At 39.1% G+C, this 22,206-nt stretch overlaps 1 protein-coding gene across 1 annotated transcript in view; it reads right to left on the minus strand.

Annotated features, from left to right (window-relative positions):
* Positions 1–7,478: 7,478 nt before the first annotated feature.
* Positions 7,479–22,206, minus strand: part of LOC117323598 (flocculation protein FLO11-like) — a 37,744-nt gene continuing 23,016 nt past the window's right edge. Inside the window, exons 3-7 of the mRNA XM_033878909.1 lie at positions 16,385–16,529; positions 15,994–16,100; positions 15,086–15,227; positions 13,559–14,801; positions 7,479–13,422 (exon numbers count right to left, since the gene is read on the minus strand). Of these exons, the coding sequence (XP_033734800.1) occupies positions 13,413–13,422; positions 13,559–14,801; positions 15,086–15,227; positions 15,994–16,100; positions 16,385–16,529 (1,647 nt within the window). The 3' untranslated portion in view covers positions 7,479–13,412. The remainder of the gene's footprint in view (positions 13,423–13,558; positions 14,802–15,085; positions 15,228–15,993; positions 16,101–16,384; positions 16,530–22,206) is intronic.

Genomic DNA, 22,206 nt, shown 5'->3' on the forward strand with positions numbered 1-22,206 from the left:
TGTGTCTGTGTTTTCCTTTCACTTGGTCCTCTGATTTCCTTTCTTTAGACGTGCTGATAGATAAGACTGTTAAGACCGTCATTGCTCCAGATTGTTAAACTATATGTTGGAAACTTCACCAAGTCTCTGATGTATACTGCATGTCATTCCAAACCTGATGGACATTGCGACTGTCGAACGTGAATAAAACGTTTCATGATGGAGAGGATAATTGGCGATTTCAAAACAGACGTTATTTGATGTTTGTGCGATTTTCTAATTCGAACCATCCGTGTACTGATGGATACAGTGATTTGCCAATTCAAAAACATCTACATGATAACTTAAATTGTTGTTGAATTAAAACACTTGATTTCCGTGTCCCTAGACACCAATCCCTACATAACCTTGACTGTTGTCCCTGGACACCAATCCTCATATAAACCCGAATGTTGTCCTTAAGCACCGATTCTCATATAAACCTGAATGTTGTCCCTAGACACCCGTCCTCATATAACCCTGAATATTGTCTCTAGACACCCGTCCTCATATAACCCTGAATGTTGTCCCTAGAAATCCGTCCTCATATAAACCTGAATGTGTCCCTAGACACCCGTCCTCATATAACCCTGAATGCTGTCCCTAGATACCCGTCCTCATATAACCCTGAATGTTGTCCCTAGACACCCGTCCTCATATAACCCTGAATGTTGTCCCAAGAAATATGTCCTCATATAACCCTGAATGTTGTCCCTAGACACCCGTACTAATATAACCCTGAATGTTGTCACTCGACACCCGTCCTCATATACTATAGTAACCTTGAATGCTGTCCCTAGACACCCGTCCTCATATAACCCTGAATGTTGTCCCAAGAAATACGTCGTCATATAACCCTGAATGTTGCCCTAGACACCCGTCCTTATATAACCCTGAATGCTGTCCCTAGACACCCGTCCTCATATAACCCTGAATGTTGTCCCAAGAAATATGTCCTCATATAACCCTGAATGTTGTCCCTAGACACCCGTCCTCATATAACCCTAAATGTTGTCCCTACACACCCGTCCTCATATAACCCTAAATGTTGTCCCTACACATCCGTCCTCATATAACCCTGAATGTTGTCCCAAGAAATATGTCCTCATATAACCCTGAATGTTGTCCCTAGACACCCGTCCTCATATAACCCTAAATGTTGTCCCTACACACCCGTCCTCATATAACCCTAAATGTTGTCCCTACACATCCGTCCTCATATAACCCTGAATGTTGTCCCTAGTCAGCCGTCCTCATATAACCCTGAATATTGTCCCTACACACCCGTCCTCATATAAACCTGAATATTGTCCCTAGAAACCCGTCATCATATAACCCTGAATGTTGTCCCTAGAAATCCGTCCTCATATAAACCTGAATGTGTCCCTAGACACCCGTCCTCATATAACCCTGAATGCTGTCCCTAGACACCCGTCCTCATATAACCCTGAATGTTGTCCCTAGACACCCGTCCTCATATAACCCTGAATGTTGTCCCAAGAAATATGTCCTCATATAACCCTGAATGTTGTCCCTAGACACCCGTACTAATATAACCCTGAATGTTGTCACTCGACACCCGTCCTCATATACTATAGTAACCTTGAATGCTGTCCCTAGACACCCGTCCTCATATAACCCTGAATGTTGTCCCAAGAAATACGTCGTCATATAACCCTGAATGTTGCCCTAGACACCCGTCCTTATATAACCCTGAATGCTGTCCCTAGACACCCGTCCTCATATAACCCTGAATGTTGTCCCAAGAAATATGTCCTCATATAACCCTGAATGTTGTCCCTAGACACCCGTCCTCATATAACCCTAAATGTTGTCCCTACACACCCGTCCTCATATAACCCTAAATGTTGTCCCTACACATCCGTCCTCATATAACCCTGAATGTTGTCCCAAGAAATATGTCCTCATATAACCCTGAATGTTGTCCCTAGACACCCGTCCTCATATAACCCTAAATGTTGTCCCTACACACCCGTCCTCATATAACGCTAAATGTTGTCACTACACATCCGTCCTCATATAACCCTGAATGTTGTCCCTAGTCAGCCGTTCTCATATAACCCTGAATATTGTCCCTACACACCCGTCCTCATATAAACCTGAATATTGTCCCTAGAAACCCGTCATCATATAACCCTGAATGTTGCCCCTAGACACCCGTCCTCATATAACCCTGAATGTTGTCCTTAAACACGCATCCTCATATAACCCTGAATGTTATCCTTAAACACCCATCCTCATACAACCCTGAATGTTGTCCCTAGACACCCGTCCTCATATAACCCTCAATGTTGTCCCTAAACACCCGTACTAATATAACCCTGAATGTTGTCACTCGACACCCCTCCTCATATACTATAGTAACCCTAAATGCTGCCCCTAGACACCCGTCCTCATATAACCCTGAATGTTGTCCCAAGAAATCTGTCCTCATATAACCCTGAATGTTGTCCCTAGACACCCGTCTTCATATAACCCTGAATGTTGTCCCTACACACCCGTCCTCATATAACCCTGAATGTTGTCCCTACACACCCGTCCTCATATAACCCTGAATGTTGTCCCTAGTCAGCCGTCCTCATATAACCCTGAATATTGTCCCTACACACCCGTTCTCATATAACCCTGAATGTTGTCCCTAGTCAGCCGTCCTCATATAACCCTGAATGTTGTCCCTAGACACCCGTCCTCATATAAACCTGAATATTGTCCCTAGAAACCCGTCATCATATAACCCTGAATGTTGCCCCTAGACACCCGTCCTCATATAACCCTGAATGTTGTCCCTAGACACCCATCTTCATATAACCCTGACTGTTGTCCCTAGAAATATGTCCTCATACAACTCTGAATGTTGTCCCTAGACACCCGTCCTCATATAAACCTGAATATTGTCCCTAGAAACCCGTCATCATATAACCCTGAATGTTGCCCCTAGACACCCGTCCTCATATAACCCTGAATGTTGTCCCTAGAAATCCGTCCTCATATAAACCTGAATGTGTCCCTAGACACCCGTCCTCATATAACCCTGAATGCTGTCCCTAGACACCCGTCCTCATATAACCCTGAATGTTGTCCCTAGACACCCGTCCTCATATAACCCTGAATGTTGTCCCAAGAAATATGTCCTCATATAACCCTGAATGTTGTCCCTAGACACCCGTACTAATATAACCCTGAATGTTGTCACTCGACACCCGTCCTCATATACTATAGTAACCTTGAATGCTGTCCCTAGACACCCGTCCTCATATAACCCTGAATGTTGTCCCAAGAAATACGTCGTCATATAACCCTGAATGTTGCCCTAGACACCCGTCCTTATATAACCCTGAATGCTGTCCCTAGACACCCGTCCTCATATAACCCTGAATGTTGTCCCAAGAAATATGTCCTCATATAACCCTGAATGTTGTCCCTAGACACCCGTCCTCATATAACCCTAAATGTTGTCCCTACACACCCGTCCTCATATAACCCTAAATGTTGTCCCTACACATCCGTCCTCATATAACCCTGAACGTTGTCCCAAGAAATATGTCCTCATATAACCCTGAATGTTGTCCCTAGACACCCGTCCTCATATAACCCTAAATGTTGTCCCTACACACCCGTCCTCATATAACCCTAAATGTTGTCCCTACACATCCGTCCTCATATAACCCTGAATGTTGTCCCTAGTCAGCCGTCCTCATATAACCCTGAATATTGTCCCTACACACCCGTCCTCATATAAACCTGAATATTGTCCCTAGAAACACGTCATCATATAACCCTGAATGTTGCCCCTAGACACCCGTCCTCATATAACCCTGAATGTTGTCCCTAGAAATCCGTCCTCATATAAACCTGAATGTGTCCCTAGACACCCGTCCTCATATAACCCTGAATGCTGTCCCTAGACACCCGTCCTCATATAACCCTGAATGTTGTCCCTAGACACCCGTCCTCATATAACCCTGAATGTTGTCCCAAGAAATATGTCCTCATATAACCCTGAATGTTGTCCCTAGACACCCGTACTAATATAACCCTGAATGTTGTCACTCGACACCCGTCCTCATATACTATAGTAACCTTGAATGCTGTCCCTAGACACCCGTCCTCATATAACCCTGAATGTTGTCCCAAGAAATACGTCGTCATATAACCCTGAATGTTGCCCTAGACACCCGTCCTTATATAACCCTGAATGCTGTCCCTAGACACCCGTCCTCATATAACCCTGAATGTTGTCCCAAGAAATATGTCCTCATATAACCCTGAATGTTGTCCCTAGACACCCGTCCTCATATAACCCTAAATGTTGTCCCTACACACCCGTCCTCATATAACCCTAAATGTTGTCCCTACACATCCGTCCTCATATAACCCTGAATGTTGTCCCAAGAAATATGTCCTCATATAACCCTGAATGTTGTCCCTAGACACCCGTCCTCATATAACCCTAAATGTTGTCCCTACACACCCGTCCTCATATAACCCTAAATGTTGTCCCTACACATCCGTCCTCATATAACCCTGAATGTTGTCCCTAGTCAGCCGTTCTCATATAACCCTGAATATTGTCCTTAAACACCCATCCTCATACAACCCTGAATGTTGTCCCTAGACACCCGTCCTCATATAACCCTCAATGTTGTCCCTAAACACCCGTACTAATATAACCCTGAATGTTGTCACTCGACACCCGTCCTCATATACTATAGTAACCCTAAATGCTGCCCCTAGACACCCGTCCTCATATAACCCTGAATGTTGTCCCAAGAAATCTGTCCTCATATAACCCTGAATGTTGTCCCTAGACACCCGTCTTCATATAACCCTGAATGTTGTCCCTACACACCCGTCCTCATATAACCCTGAATGTTGTCCCTACACACCCGTCCTCATATAACCCTGAATGTTGTCCCTAGTCAGCCGTCCTCATATAACCCTGAATATTGTCCCTACACACCCGTTCTCATATAACCCTGAATGTTGTCCCTAGTCAGCCGTCCTCATATAACCCTGAATGTTGTCCCTACACACCCGTCCTCATATAACCCTGAATGTTGTCCCTAGACACCCGTCCTCATATAAACCTGAATATTGTCCCTAGAAACCCGTCATCATATAACCCTGAATGTTGCCCCTAGACACCCGTCCTCATATAACCCTGAATGTTGTCCCTAGACACCCATCTTCATATAACCCTGACTGTTGTCCCTAGAAATATGTCCTCATACAACTCTGAATGTTGTCCCTAGACACCCGTCCTCATATAAACCTGAATATTGTCCCTAGAAACCCGTCATCATATAACCCTGAATGTTGCCCCTAGACACCCGTCCTCATATAACCCTGAATATTGTCCCTAGAAATCTGTCCTCATATAACTCTGAATGTTGTCCCTAGACACCCGTCCTCATATAACCCCGACTGTTGTCCCAGAAATCTGTCCTCATACAACTCTAAATGCTGTCCCTAGACACCCGTCCTCATATAACCCTGAATGTTGTCCCTAGACACCCGTCCTTATATAGCCCTGAATGTTGTCCCTAGACACCCGTCCTCATATAACCCCGAATGTTGTCCCTAGACACCCGTCCTCAAATAAACCTGAATATTGTCCCTAGAAACCCGTCATCATATAACCCTGAATGTTGTCCCTAGAAAACTGTCCTCATATAACTCTGAATGTTGTCCCTAGACACCCGTCCTCATATAACCCCGACTGTTGTCCCAGAAATCTGTCCTCATACAACTCTTAATGTTGTCCCTAGACACCCGTCCTCATATAACCCTGAATGTTGTCCCTAGACACCCGTCCTTATATAGCCCTGAATGTTGTCCCTAGACACCCGTCCTCATATAACCCCGAATGTTGTCCCTAGACACCCGTCCTCAAATAAACCCTGAATGTTGTCCCTACACACCCGTCCTTATATAGCCCTGAATGTTGTCCCTAGACATCCGTCATCATATAACCCTGAATGTTGTCCCTACACACCCGTCCTGATATAGCCCTGAATGTTGTCCCTAGACACCCGTCCTTATATAGCCCTGAATGTTGTCCCTAGAAACCCGTCCTCATATAACCCTGAATGTTGTCCCTATACACCCGTCCTCATATAAACCTGAATGTTGTCCCTAGAAACCCGTTATCATATAACCCTGAATGTTGCCCCTAGACACCCGTCCTCATATAACCCTGAATGTTGTCCCTAGACATCCGTCATCATATAACCCTGAATGTTGTCTCTAGGCACCCGTCCTCATATAACTCTGAATGTTGTCCCTAGACACCCGTCCTCATATAACCCCGACTGTTGTCCCTAGAAATCGGTCCTCATACAACTCTGAATGTTGTCCCTAGACACCCGTCATCATATAACCCTGACTGTTGTCCCTAGAAATCTGTCCTCATACAACCCTGAATGTTGTCTCTAACGTTAGACACCCGTCATTATATAGCCCTGAATTTTGTCCCTAGACACCCGTCCTCATATAACCCTGAATGTTGTCCCTAGACACCCGTCATCATATAACCCTGAATGTTGTCCCCAGACAACCGTCATCATATAACCCTGAATGTTGTCCCTAGACACCCGTCCTCATACAACTCTGAATGTTGTCCCTAGACACCCGTCATCATATAACCCTGAATGTTGTCTCTAGACACCCGTCCTTATATAGCCCTGAATGTTGTCCCTAGACACCCGTCATCATATAACCCTGAATGTTGTCTCTAGACACCCGTCCTTATATAGCCCTGAATGTTGTCCCTAGACACCCGTCATCATATAACCCTGAATGTTGTCCCTAGACATCCGTCATCATATAACCTTGACTGTTGTCCCTAGACCCCTGTCCTCATACAACCCTGAATGTTGTCCCTAGACACCCACCCTCTTATAACCTTGACTGCTGTCCTCACATAGCCCTGACAACTAGTGTTTATTTTGACACCCGTTGTCATATAACCCTGGCTGTTATTGTCCCTCTTAGACACCTGTCATCACATAACCCCGTTTGTTGGTGTCCTCCAAGACCGTCTTCTTATGACCCTGGCATTTTGTGTCCCTCCCTCTTAGACACATGTCCTCATATAACCCTTATTGTTGGTATCCCTCTAAGAGTTGGTGTCCCTCTAAGACACCTGACTTTATATAACCCTGACTGTTGGTATCCCTCTAGACACATGTCCCCATATAACCCTTACTGTTGGTGTCCCTCTAAGACACCTGACTTTATATAACCCTGACTGTTGGTGTCCCTCTAAACACCCATTCTAATCTAACCCTGGCTGTTGGCGTCCCCCATCAATGAAGACTTCAGATTTGTAATAGCGGATGTTAAAACCAGTTAAATAGATAAATTAATAGATAACCACAATGGAGATCTGTTATTGTAGGACATGTTGAGATGTAATTTAAATAAGTCAACAACTTATATAGGTATCACAAAACAACTTTATTTCCTTGAGAGTGACCATCTCAATCCAAATAGGCTACAATTGTCACAACAAATATACACTCAACTGGTATCATCAAAATTGGCAGAGCCATCAGTTTTCTTAATCTGTTTTAAGGAAGAAAATGCAAAAAATTCACAAAATTTCAACATACTAAAGACATTTCGAAATATACATTTTCATCATATTTTATCCATTCTTTTAATATTCCATTTGTGTTATTCTAAAAAAAAGAGTGCTTAAAAGCTGTAAAGAAAATTAGGGAATAAAATAAGTATTTAATCATGGGAAAAGCTTGCAGGACAAAAACACATATGACATACGATGACAAACGTAAGGCCAACATCATCAGGAGGATGTAAGGGTCTTGAGGGTGTAAAACCAGCAAGAGGTAGCCAAAAGGATCTTAGGATTAAGAGGACGAAAAGGCCCTGATTATCCGTTAACTGTACTCAGATCTCCTAATGGCAACTTCAGTGAGCAATATTACCCTTATCACCTTAAAATCACATCACAGTCACCCGAAATATAGACAAACTTAGCAGCTCAATTCTAGGTTCCAGGTACCCTTAACTATCTTGATAAAGATATAACATATTACAGCATAACTGGAAATCAAGATAAGCATTAAAACAGAAGTCAGTTCTATATTACAGTTTTTCTTACTTTTGTGCTAACTGCTCTGCTTCTCTTGACTAATTACATCATATGATTGTTACCATTGGTATTAGTGATTACGACTTGTGATTTCGCTGTGCCATCTCTGACCCCGAAATCAGTGTTATGTAGCTCATGACAAACAAATTATCCTGATTTATAGGATAAGTAGGCCATCTGAGTAGCAGATTTTATTGCATCTTTTTAAAGAATAATTTTATTTAAAGGATTCCTAAATTTGTTCATTAATCATCTTCAGATCTTTCATGCTCAGAAAATCACAATCATAAATTGAAATCAGCCTTTGTTTTGATATATATACCCTGTCATTTACAGAAAACCCCTGCACCTGAAATAACAATACTGTATAAAATGTAACTCTTAAAGTGACACAACCCCCAGAGAATCCATGTATGTAAAACATCATACTGCATCTCCTTAAGTGACAGTATTCCCAGAGAAATCATACACCAAATCTCCTTAAAGTGACAGAATTCAGGGATAAAAACCATACTGTATCTCCTTCAAGTGACAGAATTCACAGAGAAATCATACACCAAATCTCCTTAAAGTGACAGAATTCAGGGAGAAATCATACACCAAATCTCCTTAAAGTGACAGAATTCAGGGAGAAAAACCATACGGTATCTCCTTCAAGTGACACAATTCCCAGAGAATCGATGTATGTAAATTATCATACCCCATCTCCTTAGTTACAGAATTCCCAAAGAAATTTCATATCGCCTTAAAGTGACAGAATTCACATGGAAATATACAGCATCACCTTTAGTGACAAAATCACACAGAAATAGCACACTGTATCTCCATAATGTGATAGAATTCACAGGGACATATACTGTATCTCCTTAAAGTGAAATAATTCCCAAAAAAATACCAAACTGTATCCCTTTAAGTGACATACTCCATTCTGATGATTGCAATGACATAAATGGCTACATCTACAAGACATCAAACATTGATATAATTTTGCTAATGCTACAACATAGGCTAGGTGAATAGCCAGTGGATATTGGCTAATGTTACAACATAGACTAAATAATTTAGCCAGGATAAATTGGCTAATGGAACAACATAGGCTAAGATCAACGGGCAGGATAAAACACACCAGATCCTAGTAACATACTTCATGCTTTTAATGTTCAAATTTTCATCTGAATTTGACATTAAATCCTGTTAGAAGGACATCGACAATTATTGATCATTGGCATCCAAATTTCCTTAATATATTTTATGTAGAATGGCAAGATAATTGTTACTTATTTTTATCACAACCAGAATGAAGATATTAAAATTTATGCATCAACGGCATTTCTATTTTATATAAATATTTTAACTGATGAATATTTGATGTATGAAATATGTTTCTATGATGTAATATACATTTATATATTTTCAATTCAGAACGTATGAAAATTAGTTTTATATGCAAAATATATAGAGAATATTGTGAGTGATATGTACACCAGTATGGAAGTAACAGATATGGGATTGGATGTGGAACTGCTACCTACTGTTGTAATGTTTGAGAGAGTGTGACAGGGCTTTGATTTCTGCATGCATGAGTATAGGTAGTCTAATTACCATTTTTCAATGAAATATCACACGTGAGTACATGTGTATTTGTAGGGAACGTGATACATGTACGTATGACATGTATTTGTTGGGAAATCGCACATGTGTTTAAAATGTGTGGGAAAATGGTACGTGTGTACAGATAATGTATAGGGAAATTGTAGGTAAAAGTAGCACTCGTGTCAACGTCACATGTGTGTACATAATATGTAATTGTTGGTAAAGTGGCACGTGTGTACATGTGTATTTGTAGGTAAAAGTAGCATCATGTGTTTACATAATACATAGATAAACTGGCACATGTGTACATAAAGTGTCTTTATCAGGTGAGGTTGTATATATATGTGGTCTTACACGTGTGTATAGTGTTCATAATATAAAACTGTTTGTGTTAAGGTATGTGTAAAGTTTGTTAAAACAATGGATTGTAAATATAAATGTGGCTGTGGTAAAGTGCATGTTATACATTGAGTATGTGTGAAGATGAAGAAATTCATACAAAAAATTGATTATATATTGATCAGCAGTTACAGCATCTGGAGCATTTTGCATCCAGTTGTCATGGTTTCAAGTTATATACAATAATCTTTTTCAAATACATTAAAAATTTACAGTACCATTCCAAAATTTTCAAATCATTTGTATCAAAACTTTCATTTTCTTTTACTTTTTGAAAATATTTTGTATTGTGAAAATGGTATATCTCCATATTTTGAAAGTCCACAATTTCATTAGTAAATGAATTTGATGAAATTTTCTAAATGATGTTCATAAACATAAAACTAAAAACAACTTTAAGTGTTTTAAACCCCTTCATTTAAATTGATATTTTCCCTGGTGGAATTTTCTTTAAGTATAAACACAGTAGTTGCAACCTGTCACATAACACACACCAATGTATCAAAAATATCATAAAAACAGTTGTACCAAAATGGAGAAAAAATAATGTCAATTTGGATGGAATCATTGTAAAACTATATCACAAAATATTCCTTTTATAAAAGGTTGGCTCGGATTTCTGCAAAGTACCAAAACTTTCCCTAAATTTCAAAACAAAAAAGTTTTAATCCTCCAACAAACCATTGCATGAACAAATTACGGGAGGTATATTTTAATATTGTTTAACACATATCTTTATTGCAAAAGATAAACTATCTTTATCCAAAATGAAAAAGAAAAATCATAGTAGAATTTTCATATTTTTTATCTGCATGAAAAAATAAGATTTAAAAATTAAAATTAAAAAAAAGGTTGCTTATCTTTTGTGATGTTGTCTGAGAAATCTATCAGACAAAACTGAAAATAAAAATATTAAAAAAATTAATTTTAAAAAAATCAAAAAATATTCTTTGTATCTAAACTGCTGATTTTATGAAATAAATGTTAACAAAAACTTGTCTAAACCATTAAAAATAAATAAAAAAAATAACCCTCCAGTGAATCAACAGGCATGCATTTTTTTAATATAGATGTATCTTAGATATCCAATGCAATCTTGTGAGAAAAAACCAAACACAAAGATGTTTCTAAATGTGTAATCATGGCGAAATACTCCAAATATAAAGTTCCAGATAGTCTATGACAGTCAGGTTTAGACAAGTTTTTGAAATATAAAGAGATAATTTGATAAGTTGATATACATATGCCAAAAACTTTAAAAAAAGAAAAAGAAAAAACAATAAATATAAGTGACTGCCATAGACTATTTTGTTTAGGGTTGATTCACTGAAGGGGAGACAACTCTAGAATAGTGACAGCAAACTAATTGCAAGGATTAATTTTGTATCCAAAAATGTCACTGAAAATTTTTGAACTTTTAAAATAATTTTTATTAAAATAAAAAGTTGAATTTGTTTGGTTTTAGCACTATTGATAGCTCAAAACAAAAATAAAACTCTGAACTGAATTTCACCTCATTCATAAAATAAATTAAGCTGTCTCTACAAATTATAAAATGTTAGTATCCAGGATACTAAAACTGTTGAAATGCTTTAAATGTCAACAGAAAAATGTGATTGACATAAAATATGCCTTGCAAATCAAAGATATGTAAAATCAAAATACATATACATAGCAGCATAACAACCCAGAAATAGGTCTTGTCAACTAACTTAATAAAGTGTATAGATTTGTCTTAAAGCCGCATTTCTTCACTAAATCAAAAGTAAAGCTTGTCAAGGATTGAAGATGATGTGATATCAATCATGTACTGTGTTTTATACACATACAAGTCTTGCTGATGACATAAGCATGACAAACTTGATACTCGATGTTAATTTAAGGTTTTTTTTGCCACAAAATCGCCAACAACTGGTTGAGTCGTGTCTCAAAAGCTCAGCCAATCAAACTCAAGGTCTAAGAGATGTCAAATTTCATTGGTTAAGCAAGGTAAGCTTTAAGATAAGCTTTAGTCGAGGGGTTGAGGTAAACTCAAGCACTGTAAGGGAAAATGTGGCAAAGTAATTAGTTTGATGAATGGACGGAATACAGACATACATCTGTTGTCAAGGTTAGTATATCATTGTCATGGCAACACCAGGCAATAGCTCCTAGTTCCTCTACAATATATCTAAAAATAAATCTCCATTTTGGTTCTAATAGCATTTCTTTTGTGCTTTTAAAATTCCAAAGAAGTTAGTAAATTTAATAACAAGGAAACAAATTTCAAATAAAAAAGAACACAAATTTAAAAGAATTCAAAATTTTTAAAAAGTAACGAAAATAACAAATAATGAAATAAACAAACAAAATAATTTAACAATTCAGTGTAGTAGTGGAACTAGAACACTATCCCCCACTGCTGCCTAATATAAACAACTATATAACAAATAAAATGGACATGCACCAACAATAAACTTAACAACTGTGTATCACAGTCAAGCTAACAACCTCCACAAAGTCTTGTATTATGTAGATATGTATATTGTACTGATCATTATGTAGATATAAGAATACATAATATAAATCATATACTGATCATCATTTCGCTTTCCAACAGTCGATACTGCTGTCATTTTGTCGTATTATGCACATATAACATATTACAAAAACCTGAGTCTGAAACTCGACTCAGAACAAATATAAATAATTGGAAGAATCAAGTCTGAAACTCGACTGATCCTTTAACTAAAGGACTGCATTTCTAAGTCAAACAATAATTACAATGTATAAAATTGTATATAAAAAGTTGAATAACTTGGATCAACTGATATGATCCGGGTCATGAGAAGCTCAGAAATGGCAAAATACATGTATAACATAAAAAGCGTGAAAGGAATGCAGATCCTTTGGTCAAATGTTATAAAAAACAATAGTTCTATAAACGTTACTCACACTCCAAGCTAATCATCAATAAAATAAGCTTGATGTTTGTTAAACAAACATCTCGTAATTATAGCTAGTCTCCACCTTCTGTAACAAAGTTATGTATAGATAGGACAGGATGAATATGATAAATGAATGAAACTAAATGAACTAGAAGTTGCAATTCCAACTAGGCTGTCAAAAGACAGCCAGGAACTTGTCAATGTCTTAAATATAGGTGTACATCTGGCACTCTGTAGGCCTAGGTAAGGTGTGGGCACTTGGAGATCAATCACAGTTCTCTCCCTTGGTGACAAGGTGTCGCCTGAATTATTGCTACATCAAAAGGTACGAAACTGGCTCAGCGTGATCTAGTAAATAAAAAAAATTCAAATGAAGAAAATGTCAATTGTGTGTGAAAAACATCATTAATTTCATCAACAATTAGTCTGAACTGATGGAAATGAGCAGAAATAAAGTCTGTATATCTAAAATTTGTTAATGTACCTGCTAAAACCGTCGGTGGTGTTGGTGTAGGTAGCAGTGGGATGGAGTCTTGGCATGCTACCGGGAAACTCTGCCTTGATGATAGCTGGGTACTGTTGGCAATCAGTGTGCTGGACTGGCTCCTGTGGGGGCGGGGAGTACTGGCAACTACTGTGGGGGGAGTCGGGGTACATACAGTTGGAGGGGGAGCTGGGCGAATACTGGGCAGAGTGGATAGGGGAGCTATGAAACTGTGGCCCACTGTAGTGTGGGGAGTTGGCTGGGGAGCTCATGTACTGTGAGGTATTACCCGGAGACCCTGGGCAGGGGTTGGAGTTACTGGGGGAGGGGCAATACTGGCTAGAACTGCCTGGGGAGTGGGGATATATAGGGCTCTGGGAGGGAGAGTTCATCTGATATTGGTTTGAACTGATTGGTGAATCTGAAAAGTTGGGTGTATTAGGATATTGGACATTGTTTGTGGAGGGGTCAGGGAAGGTAGAGGTGGTGGGGTCAGCACTGGTCTCTACAGGCATATGCTGTGGGGGTACTGGACATCCACTCCTATCCATCATACATGGGGACCGGGTGGGGAAGTTGTCAGGGTAGTAGTTGAAGTTTTGATGAGATGGCCTGGAGGTGGGGCAGGGAGTTTTGTCCTGAGCCTGAATGTTTTGCTCAGTCTGGAGATAGTCCAGAATTTCATCCATTTCCTCCTCCATGAAGGAGAGGGCAGTGGGCTGGGCTGTTGGCTGGTTTTGGCCCATGTTATTGGAAGGTGCCACACAGGGTGTGCGGGCTGAGGGGGAGGAGGTGGTAGGGCCATGCCAAGTGTTGATGGGGGTGGAGGAGGAGCTAGTCCAGCAGGAGTTAGCCTGGCTACAGTGAGAGGTACGGAGAGTGTTACTGACCATGGAACAATGATCGGACATGGGAGTCAGTTGTGTATATAGCAGATCTGTAGGCATGGGCATCCTCTTGGAGTCTGTCTGCTCACAGGCTGATTCACTTGACTCCGTCTTGATCTTCTTGCTCGCTACCAAGAAGCCAATGTAAGATGCATCGTCCACAGACTTGGAGTCTGAGTCATGCTGGGACATGGGTGAGCCTGCTCCACTGTCGAAGGAGGAATGGGGTGACATCTCACTCAGAGAGGAGTGAGGGCTGTTACTCTCCTCAGACAGATCAGACAGGTCAGTTCCAGGGGAACAGGACAAAAGACTGTCACTGTTATCGGACTTCTTTGGACGACCCATCTTGATAGCTGCAACAGAGACATCAATATTCATCAATATTCATCTGAAGTTGTTTACCGAGAGAAATTTGGGATAAAGACGAAATCTACACAGTGTTACAGCCAAACACCCTATACAAACTCTGCCATAACCATGTCCTGCATACTAAGACAATGTCAAGGTGTGTAAATCTGTGACACGTCAGACCAGGTCTAATGTTATTACTCAGCTATTTTAATTTTGGCTGGTTCTATATACTAATATGCATGGAAGATACAATTTTACAATCAACATCATAAAGAAAGCTAATTACCTTCTCTGGACATACCAACAGTGATACATTTCTGGTAGCGGCAAAAGCGGCAGTTGTTGCGATTCCGTGGATTGATGGTACATTTCTTATCTCCCTTGCACACATAGCTTTGGTTCTCAACTAAACCTCGTCGAAAGAATTTCTGCAAAAAAAAAAAGGCCTTTAATGTAAAGATTTTAACCAAGTAGGGGCCCAAAAGGCCATAATTTTGACATTGATTTTAATTTGATAAAAAATATGAAAAGTTGGCTGCAGTACTGGTATTGACTCATTTTCATTTGATTTTCAGCAAAATCAGTTCATATAAACTTGTTGCTAATTTTGAAATGGATGGGCTAAATTTTCAAGATGGCAGCCATGAAGACCATGTTGCATTTCAAATGAGATTAAAACATAACTAATTCTGATCCGGATCACAGACTTATCATCATCATTAGAGAAATCTGTCTCAGTTTGACTTCAAGTTCAAAACAATTTATCAAGATGGGGTCCTACCACTTACAAATCTGCTCCAAAAAGACAAGAACGCATCTGGACAATACACTGATGTATATCTGCTAGACCAGATCTACAGAATTTAAGTTCGAGCAAAACGTAGATTTCAAGAGGGATTCATATCGGCTCCAAACGAATAATTTCAGCAGAAATTGTCATCAGTTTAGTTCATTGTACAAAAATTATTGTGGGCAAAGAAGATTCACAAGGTACATAGTCATATGATTCTGATTCTGTGAGCTCATCAAGTATAACAAAAACTTTAATCAATTTTACCAATATATTTGAATTAGCAAAAAAAAAAAAAAAAAAAAAGAATTAGCTGAACTGAGCTAAAGTGTCAAGTGTCAATTGTATCATTATATTGTACATTCTTGTATACTAAAACCTACATTGTAGTACTGGAGACATACCTTACATCCTTCACAGGTGTTGACCCCAAAGTGAATACCGTTAGCAATGTCTCCGCAAACCTTACACAACACCTGTCCTTCGGCTGGCTGGACAGTTTCGGGCTTTTCTGTAAAAAACACAAAATTTTATTTTCCAACTCACAAAATAAAAACCTCAACTTCTCAATAGTACGAACATGGATCTCGACTCACACACACACTTTACAGTAACCATTACACCGTACATTTTCTCACTTAGCAAAATCTAGAGTAAAATGTAATTCTTTTGTTTTCCTGGAAGCATATCTGTTGTTAAGTCTTCACGATCATTTTTTCCCAAAAATAAGGCTGTCTTTGAAAATTATTTCAGTGCATACATAATATACATGTACCTAATGATGTTTCAACTCACCTTTACGGCACATTCCAGCCATAAGACATCGCTGGTAGCGACAGTACTGGCACCGAATGCGGCCCTGTTTTGCAATGTCACAGTTGCCATTGCACTGGCAGGTGAAGGTTGGCTCGCCCTCCTTTGTGCAGCGGATGTAAAAGCTCTGTAAATACACAAACAACAGCCTTGGTAAATAACAGGTTATCAGACACTTAAATAAGAGATATCACACTGTCAGTCTTCCTGGAAACTTGGGAGACTTAACAGTCGTTTAATCGAACAGCTACTCATTTTCAATCAAGTAACACTTGTAACAGTGATGGGTTCACTTCAGATTATACAATATCAAAACTTTAAAAAAAAAATGACAAAAACTTCTCCAGCTGGTAGTTAGGAATCATGTTTTAAAGGTCAAACAAGAAATATCTTCAAACACAACTATTTGATAAACAGATGGGAGTTTGGTACAGATAGGATTGTGGCTGTGATGAGAGTTTGGTACAGATAGGATTGTGGCTGTGATGAGAGTAAATGGTACAGATAGGATTGTGGCTGTGATGAGAGTTTGGTACAGATAGGAGTGTGACTTTGATGAGAGTTTGGTACAGATGGTAGTAGTGTGGCTTTGATGAGAGTTTGATACAGATGATGGTAGTGTAGCTTTGATGAGAGTTTGATACAGATGATGGTAGTATAGCTTTGATGAGAGTTTGGTACAGATGGTAGTGTGACTTTGATGAGAGTTTGGGTCAGATGGTAGTGTGACTTTGATGAGAGTTTGGGTCAGATGGCAATGTGACTTTGATGAGAGTTTGGTACAGATGGGAGTGTGGTACGGATAGGAGTGTGGTATGATTGGAAATATAATCTGGGTGTGAGTGTGGCAGTGATGAGAGTGTGATATGGTAGTGTGTGTGGCAGTGATGAGAAGTAGAAATCAATCTGCATGTCACATTATACATTTACAAACCTTTTTTCCACATTAGCATGTCTGATTTACTCTGTACAGAATTTGCTTGCTCAGCAATTATCATCAGTATAACAGGAACTCACCCAATCAGAAATGAAATATACACCAGCATATCAGAAGGACAGGAATAATAGTTTTACCGGAGATTGCAATGGTTGTGTAATGATCAAGGTAGTGGTTGTTTAGTCGTACCTAACCAATACACAGTGGATCAGGACAAATAACCTGTATATATCCAAAAACATTTCCAACTGTATCAGCAATTTGTGCTCTGTCATGGTAGGGCATTAATTATACAATTTCACCTGCTTAACCTGATTATGCTTCAAACTGAGACAATAATCTGTAAATACCAATAAGTGATTTCCCTAGAGATGAGTTTGTTTCTGCCATAAACCCTGAACATCATCTGGTGGTGCTGAACCAAACCTTCCTAACACTACCTACCTGTGTATTCGAGATCAATACTCCAGGATCAATGTTATGGCTCTCAACACAGAAATCAATCGCCAATATAAAGATTGTGATAATGAATATACATGAAGTACCTTGTGTTTTCCCAACATATTGTCAACATATCGGTGTAAACAACTCTAATGTTTTTTTCTACCTATCAAGTTCAAATTCAGAGAAAAAAACGACCTCAGTTGACCATGAGAGTAATTGTAAAGGTACTTTTCCTGGGTAAAAACATGTTTACAACACAAACTTTAAGCGGGATATATCTACCCAGCAGATGTATCAGATCTCTTCTGTGGAGACACACCAAGCTATATTTTACTGGGGCCAGTTTCATCAATATTCTGACAAAAGAAAGGTTCCTTAACTAAGATTTATTTCCTTAAGGAACATTGATGAAACTGGAGCCAAGACTCCAGCAAGGTTTACATCAGTGTGGGGGTACACCTAGCTATAACAGGACTCCAGGTTTACATCAGTGTGGGGGTACACCTAGCTATAACAGGACTCCAGGGTTATATCAGTGTGGGGGTACACCTAGCTATAACAGGACTCCAGGGTTATATCAGTGTGGGGGTACACCTAGCTATAACAGGACTCCAGGTTTACATCAGTGTGGGGGTACATCTAGCTATAACAGGACTCCAGGTTTACATCAGTGTGGGGGTACACCTAGCTATAACAGGTCTCCAGGGTTTACATCAGTGTGGGGGTACACCTAGCTATAACAGGACTCCAGGTTTACATCAGTGTGGGGGTATACCTAGCTATAACAGGACTCCAGGTTTACATCAGTGTGGGGTACACCTAGCTATAACAGGACTCCAGGTTTACATCAGTGTGGGGGTACATTTAGCTATAACAGGTCTCCAGGTTTACATCAGTGTGGGGGTACATCTAGCTATAACAGGACTCCAGGGTTATATCAGTGTGGGGGTACACCTAGCTATAACAGGACTCCAGGGTTATATCAGTGTGGGGGTACACCTAGCTATAACAGGACTCCAGGGTTACATCAGTGTGGGGGTACACCTAGCTATAACAGGACTCCAGGTTTACATCAGTGTGGGGGTACACATAGCTATAACAGGACTCCAGGTTTACATCAGTGTGGGGGTACACCTAGCTATAACAGGACTCCAGGTTTACATCAGTGTGGGGGTACACCTAGCTATAACAGGTCTACAGGTTTACATCAGTGTGGGGGTACACCTAGCTATAACAGGTCTACAGGTTTACATCAGTGTGGGGGTACACCTAGCTATAGCAGGTCTCCAGGTATACATCAGTGTGGGGGTACACCTAGCTATAACAGGTCTCCAGGTATACATCAGTGTGGGGGTACACCTAGCTATAACAGAACTCCTAGTTTACATCAGTGTTGGGACACACCTAGAGTATAGCTATAACAGAACTCCAGGTTTACATCAGTGTGGGGGTACACCGAGCTATTACAGGACTCTAGGATTAAATCAGTGTTGGGACACACCTAGAGTATAGCTATAACAGAACTCCTAGTTTACATCAGTATGAGGACACCAGCGCGCTATAGAATTCCACAGACATTTCTGTACTTGCATGAACCAACACAAATTAGCATGCTGTGCTTCAATAAAGAATTTGTATACAACTCTGTATGTTGAGGTCACTAACCTATCTTGACACAAATCATTCTAATTTTTTCAACCTTCACCTGGAATGAAAGTGACTGCTTGATCAATATCCTCCAATCAATAGCCTCTAATCAATATTACCATTTACATGTATTGATAGTACCAACCTTCAACCTGTTCAAAACTGCCTTTACCAAACCAAACAGAAATTCTAAGGGTTGTTTTTTAAAGGAAAACCCAGCTAAATCTTAAAAATCTAAAAAAAATAATACATATGTGATTGGAAAATGAGTAAATATTAAATGGTAACCCTTTTTTATTGATTTCCAATAGACGTCTACATGTAAAAACATGACAAGAAAATACATTGGATAAGACTCGGATCTCCTGACCTCAAATACAGACAGTCTACCTTCATGAACTACATGACACTCTCAAGTTCAAAAGCAATTTAAGTCAGAGGTACACACAGAAACTCTGTCAAGTACAAGGAAATGACTTATTACGTTAAGTTTGTGAGTACACATTCAAATTACACCTGAACTATCCAGTACATAATTACACCTGAACTATCCAGTATATAATTACACCTGAACTATCCAGTACATAATTACACCTGAACTATCCAGTATATAATTACACCTGAACTATCCAGTGTATAATTACACCTGAACTATCCAGTACATAATTACACCTGGACTATCCAGTATGTAATTACACCTGAACTAACCAGTATATGATAAGAATTGAGTTCAGAAGTACACCTGAACTTTTAAAGGTGTCTGATGTCGTGTTGGTGATCAGAAGCCAAACAGGAACCATCCTCATTTAATCATTATAATTTCTCTTTGAAATTTAATTGCTGATAAGAGTTTATATATATAGTTAAGGGACTTCATTGTTTCCCGCTTTGCCCACACCTGAATCCTGCGAGCTACTCATTCACGGTGTTGAGATCTCTACATTAGCTTTAATGGTGGTAATATTTTACCTGTTTCCAATACCCTATACAAACTCGACAACTGGAACTGAAAAAACTCCAACAGTTTGTTCTATACCTGATCAAACGTCTGATTAATTTAATATGATAAAAATATTTGCAAACTCAATGTCTGGTTCATTGATTAAACACAAAAAGCCTGTAAGCTGAATGACATTCTGCTAAGTGATTTTAATTCTAATGGGAGATTGTTAAAATCACCTCCATATACAAGTGATCATAGTTATAATAAGCCTCTAAAGGTGTCAGTAAGGCAAGGGTTGAAAATCTTTTTGTTAATTATATCTAAACAAATGAGAATTATTTAAACGGAACAAAACCTGTAATGCTATGGTATAGCCGTTCTCCCTGAGGCTCGACCTTCAATACACATCTCAGGCATGTTTACACAGGCTTGTTTCAGCCATTTTGAATTTTAGTTGACATACACAACCTGCGTAAACATGGCAACAACTGTTTTCTACCTTTATTTACACTATGTGTAAATGTTCTATATATAGTAATATGTGGGTGTTTATAGATATTATACAAACATTGATCAGGGACGACACATTGAAGCTACACCACAAACTAATTACTAAATTACGAATTTAAAACGACTGCCAATTTGAATAGGACTATTACATTTCACGGTGTAAAATTTGTCTGTGTCACTTCCGAGTGTAACTTTACCTGCAACAATTCAATAATGACTGATCACTGATATGCAGGAAATCCATTTCATTTGAATAAAGCTGAGATTGAAAACTTAGATATGTCTGCCCTTGTAGCTGAACAAAGTTGTCCCTTTCCAACAAAGGTGTTTTTGTTGGTGCAGTTATTTTAAAAATATGGTACATTGATAGGCGACACTATCTTTTCTATACTTGGAGACACTAACAACTTTAAAAGACAAATTCCCATAATTCTGTGGTTAAATCTCCATTAGCCATAATTATAGGCAGATTTAACTGCTGATCATTATCTGATATATTAGAAAATAATTCTTATCTAATCAAGATATAAACAACACAAGTCAATGTCCAACCCAAGTTAATGTCTAACCCACAAGACAATGTCCAACCTTACAAGATAATATCCAACCTCACATGGTAATATCCAACCTCACAAGATAATGTCTAACCTCACAAGATAATATCCAACCTCACAAGATAATATCCAACCTCACAAGATAATGTCCAACCTTACAAGATAATATCCAACCTCACAAGATAATATCCAACCTCACAAGATAATATCCAACCTCACAAGATAATATCCAACCTCACAAGATAATATCCAACCTCACAAGATAATGTCCAACCTTACAAGATAATATCCAACCTCACAAGATAATATCCAACCTCACAAGATAATGTCCAACCTCACAAGATAATGTCCAACCTTACAAGATAATATCCAACCTCACAAGATAATGTCCAACCTCACAAGATAATGTCCAACCTCACAAGATAATGTCCAACCTTACAAGATAATATCCAACCTCACAAGATAATATCCAACCTCACAAGATAATATCCAACCTCACAAGATAATATCCAACCTCACAAGATAATGTCCAACCTTACAAGATAATATCCAACCTCACAAGATAATATCCAACCTCACAAGATAATGTCCAACCTCACAAGATAATGTCCAACCTTACAAGATAATGTCCAACCTCACAAGATAATGTCCAACCTCACAAGATAATATCCAACCTCACAAGATAATGTCCAACCTTACAAGATAATATCCAACCTCACAAGATAATATCCAACCTCACAAGATAATGTCCAACCTCACAAGATAATGT

Source organism: Pecten maximus, chromosome 3 (assembly GCF_902652985.1).
Source record: "Pecten maximus chromosome 3, xPecMax1.1, whole genome shotgun sequence".
NCBI classification, from domain to species: Eukaryota; Metazoa; Mollusca; class Bivalvia; order Pectinida; family Pectinidae; genus Pecten; species Pecten maximus.